Below are 8,813 nucleotides of genomic sequence, written 5' to 3'. Positions count from 1 at the left end.
CATATGGTTCTCTTCTTCTTATTACCCAATATCATTCGTCACGTTTCTTTTCTTCTGTATTTTTTTATATTTTTATTATTGTCTATTTTATGGAATGGAGGGCTTTTCCTGCAAGTTAGATCGTTTATCCGCATCACTTATGCAGTGTCCTGGCGTCATTCTTGCAAGATTACACAGCTGCCAATAATTACGCATTACCGTACATACACGTCCTGTCATTTACATATCGTGATATAGCGAACTGATCAGGCTGAACTTTACCTGGAGAGCTGGCTACTGAGTTTGTTTAAAATGCGAAGTCTAATTAAATGTTTCATTAGATTGGCATCTGGTAGTCTTGATTGCATAATGGCAGGGCCGGCTGAGGAGGAGAGACAATCGGTGCGACCGCCAGGGCCCAAACCTGTATCCCCGTATATTAATAGTTAAGGGCCTCAATTTTTTTAAAAAAATCTATATTTTTATATAAAAATTATAAATATAATAAATAAAATTGAAAAGGGTCCAAAAATATTTGATATGCATATAGTTTTATTTTCATCACAAAATATACAAAATATTACTAATTAAATTTTAAAAATGTTTTAAATATAAATCTTCGAATGTAAATTTTTTTTTTGCCCCGGGGTTCATAACAATGGTAAGGGGCCCTGCATAACGGTGAACTTGTTCTCTTGCTTTGTTGAACGGCTGTATAATTGCAAGTGCTCGGTCGACCTGGAATCTAAAAATTAAAATTAAAAAAATAATATATATATATATATATATATGTAATTTTAATTTCTAGATATACTGTTAAATTTAGAACAGCTGTATAATAGCAAATGCTAGTAGAACAGTCGACCATGAAACTAATTAAAATAAATATATAGATTATGATTTAAATTTTTAATTTTTTTAAGATAAACTGTTAAATTTAGAATTTATAATTTCCAAAAAAACAATAAGCATAGTAGCATACATATAGACAAAACTATTTTACTATTTTATTAAATTTTCTGTTGAAAAAAATTGAAAGAGACTAGAAATCATATGAGACAATACTAAGGTAATGTGATGTGGAACAACCTTGCTGGGCGTATTTCTTTGGAGATGGGAAAAATTTCGAAGGAATGAAGTTAGCTATACATTCTTTAAAGTTCTAAATCCATTTCTTTTTATGAAACCATGACTTTTGATAATAGTCTGCACATGTACAAGTTTAACCTTATCGGTAACCAGAGTGAGTGAGAGAACAGTGTTTTAAATCTATGAACATAAACGCACATACTCAGAAGGTTTGGAATTTTACTCTGAAACCCCGAAAACAACACAAGTACATAAACAATATTCATGAATCAGTTCCAATGAAACACAATCTTAAGTCTTAACAAGGGTGAGAGACAAGTCAATGACCGTGAACACTTAGAGCAGTGCTGATCCGTAGAAGACAGCTTCCGCAGGACCCGTCATGTAGATATGGTTGTCCTCCTGCCTCCACTCTATCTCCAGTGGTCCGCCCGGCAGATCCACCGTGCATTTCTGTTTCACCGTGACCAATACATAGCTCGAGGTCAGTGTGCATATATATAACACATGCCGCAAATCTCAGCTCATGATCCCAAAAAAAATTAAGAACGCATAACTCTTTACTGATAGATAGAACAAAAGGAATACAAGGTTCTTTCTCCCACAAGAGATCAACTCTTGCCAAAAGATCCGGAAAGGATCCCAACACGGTGTAGAACCCTTGTCCCCTCGGCTAAACCTATGATTAAGAAAACAAACCCCCTCCCCGTTACTTCACATGTGTGAACTGTGAAGCTTATTTAAACTCAAATGTGCATACAAAAAGGAAAACCAATCAGTTTATCTAGCACAACGTCTGTTTCTCTAAACTATCATGCTTCATTTCATGTATATATTATATGGAAGACTAGGAGCTGCATACTATTGTATAATCTGATCATATTATCAAATTATGAAACTGGTATCCAGTTCTTTTAGTTCTAAAATTCGAAACTTACCCTGTTGGCTCGACCTTCAAGGACTGCTGCAACAACCAGAGCGCAAGCTCCAGTTCCACATGCCAAAGTTGCTCCTGCGCAGTATGTTTAAGCTTTTAAGGAAACATAGAGTGCTAAAAATTTGACAGAGAAGTTAGTTTGAACGATTAGCTGACCTGCTCCGCGCTCCCAGACACGCATTTTCAAATGAGAACGTGATAAGACTTCCACAAACTCTGCAGATAAAACGCAAAGAATTGTAAGACAACCGTAAGAGATATAAACTCAAGATACGATAGAGAAATATAACCCATTAATCTCCACAAACCTGTGTTAGTTCGAGCTGGAAACATTTCATGATGCTCAAACTTTGGACCAATCTCTGGCAAGTTCAAATCATCAACCTTCAGATTCTGGTTTGACACAAGAGTAAAATTACAAACGGTGAGAAACTCCATATGTCGAAGAATGAATAAGAGTCTAGGAACGCAAACAAACGCACCGGTCCACCCTTTGTACCAAATGTGATACAGTGAGGATTGCCCATACTAACACAAGTCACATTCCAGGTGACTCCATCAACAACTAGTTCTGCCTGAACAACAGCTTCACCTTTGGTCCCAGGCAACTTGGTGGGCACATCTTGTGCTTTTAGAATCGGTATCCCCATGTCAACCATAACCTGTTCAATCACAATGCAGTAAACAACGAGATACAAAACACATCATCCAAATGATTTATACCTGTCCATCATCTTGAATTTCAGGAACAATCAGGCCAGCTCCGGTATGCATTGTAAAACTGCCCAAAAAGACATCACAGATTAATAGCAAGGAAGCAAGCATGACAAATGTTCAGAACATGTTTGTGCGATACAGATAAAAAGATACCTATGCTTCCCCTGCAAGTTCTCAAGCTCAGCAATGAATCTTGCAAAGCATCTAACTCCATTACCACACATCTACAATAATAACAAAACCCAAAAAGCCGTTATTGACTTGCAAATGAAAACAAGAACTCACTCAAAAACATAACACAAAATCGCAAAAAGGCCCACCTCTGGTTCACTTCCATCTGAATTGAATATCCTCATTGTGTAATCAGCACCATTGACTCCCGGCATTGCAAAGATAACTCCATCAGCACCAACACCGAAGTTCCGATCGCAGAGCTTCGCCACCTGCTCTTGAGTGATCTTAGGTTCCGATGAGTCTCTGTTATCCACCTGACAAGGAGAAAAGTCTTCATCTTTGAAACCGTATATTGGGATTTGGATACATTTTGATTGGAAAGTAAAGTTACCAAAATGAAGTCATTGCCGAGACCGTGATACTTCACGAAATGAAGAACTTTTTTGGATTCTCTGTTTTCGAGAAAACTCGACGGCGATGTTTTCTCGGCGGTGACGGCGTCCATTGAGGAGGAGGACGCTGCAGACGCGCGAAGCCTAGCGCTACCAACGCGATATTCTCTCTCGATGGAACGGAGCGAAAGAGAAGAGACGGAACCTAGCTTCCTGGAGAATGTGTTTGAGAGTAGGCGCGATTGCGGCGCGACGGAGACGGTGTTAATGGCGGCTATCTCCATCGTTGCTTCTGACTTTTTTTCTCTCTCTCTCTCTCTGTCTTATTTGGGAGTCTTTGAAGAGAACATCGTGTTGTTATTATGTTTAATAACTAAACTCTGCGTTGTCTCTTTCGGTGGGCATCATAAACTACATGTCGTTTTGGAGTCGTCAGATATTTTTAAAAAAGCCCATTGAAAACTTCGTAAAGCCCATCTCTCTCTCTCCGCCGTCTCCTTCCTCTCTCTCTCTCTCTCATTATTTCGTTTCAGTCTCTGTCGCTGTCAAATATTTTCTCCTGATTCTCCAGCTACAATTGAGAGTGAAGATCATTCCGTATCTCCGATCTCAATTCCCGTAGATTCAATCTTTGTGAGAGAGATTTACGGTTAGTTCCTTTGCTGCATTACTTTATGCTTTTAAAAAAAAAGATTATTTAGGGTTTTCGAATTTCAGAATCTTATCTCCTTAATTCGATTCTAATTCATCCACAATCATCCCTTGGGTATTTGATTTCAGCGAAGGATTTGAATTTATAATAAACCCATTAATGCAAAGCAGTGTGCATCGTGAGAAAGCTAGCTCGATCGCCATGATCTTGGAAACTCGGAGGAATGTTGAGTTCCCGCATAGGAACGTCGATAAGCGTCCGAGGAAACGGCCTCGGTTAGCTTGGGATGCTCCTCCTCTTCCTCCACCATCCACGGTTGGTAACGAATTGTCCACATATATACTAAATTTTCTGTGTTTGTAATCTTCAACGACACTTGACTGCTTAAAAAGTTTCGATCTTTTTGTTTTTTGTTTTTGCTCGAGCGCCAAGTCTTTTCACAACTGGTGTATTTGTATCTTCTCTGCAGGTATTTCATCCTCCGTTGTACTATGGTCCTGAGTTTACGGGTGGACTAGTTCCCAGTTTTGGTTACCCAAACATGTTTTATAACGGGCTTCCTCGTCAGGGCTCTCCTCCCTGGAGACCAGATGATAAAGACGGCCACTTTTCCTTTGTTATTGGAGATACTTTAACTCCACGATGTGAGTCTTTCAACATCTTATCTGTTTCTTCATCAACCCTGTCCATGGATGGAGGTTAACTGCCCTCTTCTGTTGTGAATGCAGATCAAATTCTCAGCAAAATGGGTGAAGGTTAGCTTACTTCTTTGCTTATATTATATGTAGTAATTGTGATTAGTCTATACTTTTTTATTCTGTTCGATATGGGGAAGATAAGTAATCTCATTATCCAGTGGATTGTATTGCTTGCAGGTACATTTGGACAAGTACTGGAATGTTTTGATGATAAACACAAAGAAGCTGTGGCGATTAAAGTTATACGCTCCGTACCCAAGTATCGTGAAGCTGCCATGATTGAAATTGACGTGCTGCAAAGGCTTGCAAGGCATGATGTTGGTGGTTCTCGGTAAGAATTCTTATTTTCCTCTTTACTAATTCTTGGTTAGTGTTAAGTTTATTGCAGTTTGGTATAAGCTCTTCCGTTCATTGCAGTTGTGTGCAAATACGGAATTGGTTTGACTATCGTAATCATATTTGTATTGTAAGTACTTGTTACCTTTTGTTTGATAAGTTTGAGATCAAAAGAACTTGCGGATGGGTTTAAATGGTTTCAACAGGTATTTGAGAAGCTTGGACCGAGCTTATATGACTTTCTCCGCAAAAATAGTTACCGTTCATTTCCTATTGACCTTGTTCGAGAGCTTGGCAGGCAACTTTTGGAGTCTGTAGCATGTGTGTGGACTATTCTTTACCCATTCTTCTATATAGTTGTCCATCAGTGCCATAGATCATTCTACTTTCTGAAACTTTTTAGCACAAGACTTAGGCATTAGTAGTAGTTATTCCTTAATCTTTTATCTTTTGATACTTAAATTTCCATGGAATCCAAATTGCTCCGACTGCAATGTCTTGAGTTGTTTACCAGTGTTCTCAGACTTTGTTCATTCTTTTGACAGATATGCACGACTTGCGGCTGATTCACACAGATTTGAAGCCCGAGAACGTTCTTCTGGTATCGTCTGAATATATCAAAATACCTGATTATAAGGTGAGTAATCAATTATTGCCAAGCTAAACGCATCTAGGTTCATGGCTTATGAGATATGCATCCATTAAGGAACTTGTTTAACTCGAGTTGGTTTGACTTTATTTCTTTTGTGGTCATGAAAATCTAGTTTCTATCACGACCCACGAGAGACGGTTCATACTTTAAGAATCTGCCAAAGTCAAGTGCCATCAAGCTCATTGATTTTGGAAGTACAACGCTTGAACATCAAGACCATAGCCATATCGTATCCACAAGGCACTACCGCGCACCAGAAGTTATCCTAGGTAAACTTTTTATTTACACATTTGTGTAGATAATAATTTATTAGTTGCATAACTATCTGTATTTTAATATTTTGGAACATTGTCACAGGGGTTGGATGGAACTATCCATGTGACCTGTGGAGTATTGGTTGCATACTTGTTGAACTTTGTTCGGTGAGCATCTTTCTCTTTTCATGTTGTTCTATACTCCAGGATTCATATCTCAACAGATGTTTCTTGTGAATAAATTCTTGCAGGGGGAGGCGCTTTTTCAAACGCATGAAAACTTGGAGCATTTGGCCATGATGGAGAGGGTCCTTGGACCATTACCTCCTCAAGTGGTGCTCAGAGCCGAGTAAGAACAACAAGTTCATCCAGCGGAATATTAAACTGAAAACTTTTAGTTTCTTATATCAAAATCAACACGTTTCTTGCAGCCGGCGCTCCGACAGATACTTCAGGCGAGGCGCAAAATTAGACTGGCCTGAAGGTGCGACATCAAGAGACAGCTTAAAAGCAGTGTGGAAACTTCCCCGGTTACCGGTAAATAATTTCTCAGTAACTTCGGACTTGACATTGGCTGCTCTGCAATATTGAACTTAGTGACACCATTGTTTTTGCAGAATCTGATAATGCAGCACGTGGATCACTCGGCGGGTGATCTGATAGATCTGTTACTAGGGCTGCTTAGATATGATCCAACGGAGAGGCTCAAGGCAAGGGAAGCACTGAACCATCCCTTCTTCACTAGAAGCCGGGAACAGAGTATTCCCTTTAACCAAAACCCTTATCCATTTTTATATAACCACAAGAACTAAAAAAAGAAAAGAAGAAACTGCAGATTAATGTTTGCATAAAAATCTGGTTTATATGTTCATGTATAGAAATGAAAAGAAAGAGAGAAAGGCATGTCCCTTGCTTGGTTTTTTTCAGTTTGTTGTTGTGTTTGTTTCTTGTGTTCATCTTCCGACCACGACCAAGGTTGTCGTTCGGTGGCTGTTTGAAAAGAGTTATTACAGTTACTTTACACCTCAAAGTCAGTGTGATAGTGTGATCATCTTGCATATTATGCAGCTTCATGATGTCTGGTGATTGAAAACGACAACTATAAACAACTCTTTATACAAGTTGTGGTACAGAAAGAGGTCCAAACACGTATCCGATCGAAACCTATATTTGGGCCCGTATGGATCCGTCAAAGCGAGAGACTGAGGCCCACGAAAGATAAAACGGTGGCGTATTGCGGATGGAAAAGCTTCATCATCTTCTTCCTCAGCTATCTCCCTTACTGAATAGGGTTTTGAAGGGACAAGGTTTATCTCGATGATGGAGTCTCTGGGAAGATTACAGCCATTTCACCTTTCCTTCCCGAAACACCCAACATTTGCCCCCTTCAGACCATTAATCCGACCAAACTCCTCTTTCAAACACACTCCAATCAAAGCTTCCTCCTCCAAATCACAAAACCCTATCACCCCTCTCCAAAAGTCCACACCTTTCCGCCTCTTCAAGTCCACATGCATCACTCTAACAACCGCCGCCGCCCTCCTCTTCGTCAACCTCCAGCTCAAACCTGCGGCGATTGCAGCTCCCGTCGCGCCTCCTCCGTCAACGGAAAGCAAAGAACAACACGTCACCTTGGAAGAAGAAGAGAGAGCGCTTGAAGAGCATTTAGCAACTCACCCTCCTGATGTAGACTCTCTTCGTTCCTTGATGGAGGTAAAGATCAGATCTCGAAAGCTCACAGAAGCTGTAGAAGTAGTCGACCGTTTGATCAAACTAGAACCCGAGGAACCAGAATGGCCTGTCCTCAAAGCTAACATCTTTACATACAGTGGAGAGATAGACTCAGCTAAAGCTTCATTCGAAGATATTCTTGCTAAGGACCCTCTTCGCGTCGAAGCTTATCACGGCTTGGTCATGGCTTATTCTGATGCAGGTCTTGACTTGAATGAGGTGGAGAGTAGGATCGAAGAAGCCATGCTGAGATGCAAGAAGGAGAATAATCACAACGATTTTCGAGATTTTAAGCTTCTTTTGGCTCAGATTCGGGTGATTGAAGGGAAGCACGGTGAAGCATTGAAGCTTTATCGAGAGCTTGTGAAAGAAGAGCCAGCAGATTTCAGACCGTATCTTTGTCAAGGTGTTATATACACGTTGCTGAAGAAGAAAGACAAAGCAGAGGAACAGTTTGATAAGTTTCGAGAACTTGTGCCTGCGAATCATCCTTACAGAGAGTATTTCATGGATAATTTGATTGCTTCCAAGCTTTTCTCAGAGAAGACGCAGCGCGAGATGGCTGGTTGTTTTGGTGAATCATATTGAGATGAATAATGTTTAGTTGATTTTGATGCTTTCTCGTAGATGTCTGATTAGGATCATAAGTTGAACACTTGTATTTGAATCACAATCTCCTGTCTAGATGATGCTCATCATTGTTCATTAGCTTGAAAAGAAACAAAACTAGTTGGCAAATTAATTTACTTGACACATGGTCTAGATGATGCTTAGGCATTGTTCATTAGGTAGAAAAGAAACAAAATTACTTCGCTAATGGCTCACACAGATGATCTGTGACATAAGACTAGTCACTCATTTCATTTGGGACGCTCGAATCTTCCAATGAGTGGAGAAGAGGGAAAAATGAGTGGAGAAGAGGGAAAGAAGTGTTGGACGTGGAAGAGAAGGAAAGTTGAGTATTATTGAAGATTAAGAATAAAGAAGTGAAGGGAAAACTTCTATTTGAAGTGGAATCTTTGCAGTTATGGTTATTGAGTGAAGAGTGGAAGTATAAATAGAAGTGGTAGTTGAGCTGAGCGGATTATGCTTTGATCTTGAATGTATTAGACGATATGAGTCTTTCCTTTACGGTCGCTATGAGACCGGTGATTTGTACTTAGTTCGTTATGAGAACTTGAGTACTTATCACAATCAAAGTG

The 8,813-nt window shown here is 39.6% G+C and overlaps 3 protein-coding genes across 3 annotated transcripts; 2 read left to right on the top strand and 1 right to left on the bottom strand.

Annotated features, from left to right (window-relative positions):
• Window positions 1-1,227: 1,227 nt before the first annotated feature.
• Window positions 1,228-3,611, bottom strand: LOC106296631 (diaminopimelate epimerase, chloroplastic). The gene is made up of 9 exons (XM_013732813.1): window positions 3,288-3,611; window positions 3,043-3,210; window positions 2,876-2,946; window positions 2,729-2,786; window positions 2,488-2,667; window positions 2,314-2,398; window positions 2,162-2,221; window positions 2,007-2,080; window positions 1,228-1,521 (listed from the first exon to the last, which is right to left on the bottom strand). Exons 1-9 carry the CDS (start codon window positions 3,570-3,572, stop codon window positions 1,405-1,407), a joined length of 1,098 nt encoding a protein of 365 aa, XP_013588267.1. The 5' UTR covers window positions 3,573-3,611; the 3' UTR covers window positions 1,228-1,404.
• A 168-nt stretch (window positions 3,612-3,779) lies between these two features.
• Window positions 3,780-6,810, top strand: LOC106300580 (serine/threonine-protein kinase AFC1-like). Its single transcript, XM_013736754.1, has 13 exons — window positions 3,780-3,937; window positions 4,069-4,255; window positions 4,410-4,584; window positions 4,669-4,695; window positions 4,816-4,969; window positions 5,056-5,104; window positions 5,181-5,295; window positions 5,520-5,611; window positions 5,739-5,895; window positions 5,984-6,048; window positions 6,132-6,229; window positions 6,312-6,417; window positions 6,498-6,810. The coding sequence occupies exons 2-13, from the start codon at window positions 4,100-4,102 to the stop codon at window positions 6,690-6,692; spliced, it is 1,389 nt and encodes a 462-aa protein (XP_013592208.1). The 5' UTR covers window positions 3,780-3,937; window positions 4,069-4,099; the 3' UTR covers window positions 6,693-6,810.
• A 300-nt stretch (window positions 6,811-7,110) lies between these two features.
• Window positions 7,111-8,199, top strand: LOC106297658 (protein SLOW GREEN 1, chloroplastic-like). The gene has a single exon (XM_013733858.1). It carries the CDS (start codon window positions 7,198-7,200, stop codon window positions 8,197-8,199), a length of 1,002 nt encoding a protein of 333 aa, XP_013589312.1. The 5' UTR covers window positions 7,111-7,197.
• Window positions 8,200-8,813: the final 614 nt, after the last annotated feature.

Source organism: Brassica oleracea, chromosome C6 (assembly GCF_000695525.1).
Source record: "Brassica oleracea var. oleracea cultivar TO1000 chromosome C6, BOL, whole genome shotgun sequence".
Taxonomy (NCBI): Eukaryota; Viridiplantae; Streptophyta; class Magnoliopsida; order Brassicales; family Brassicaceae; genus Brassica; species Brassica oleracea.
The sequence above is the reverse complement of the archived record's forward strand: the minus strand, read 5'-3'. Positions and strand labels throughout refer to the sequence as shown.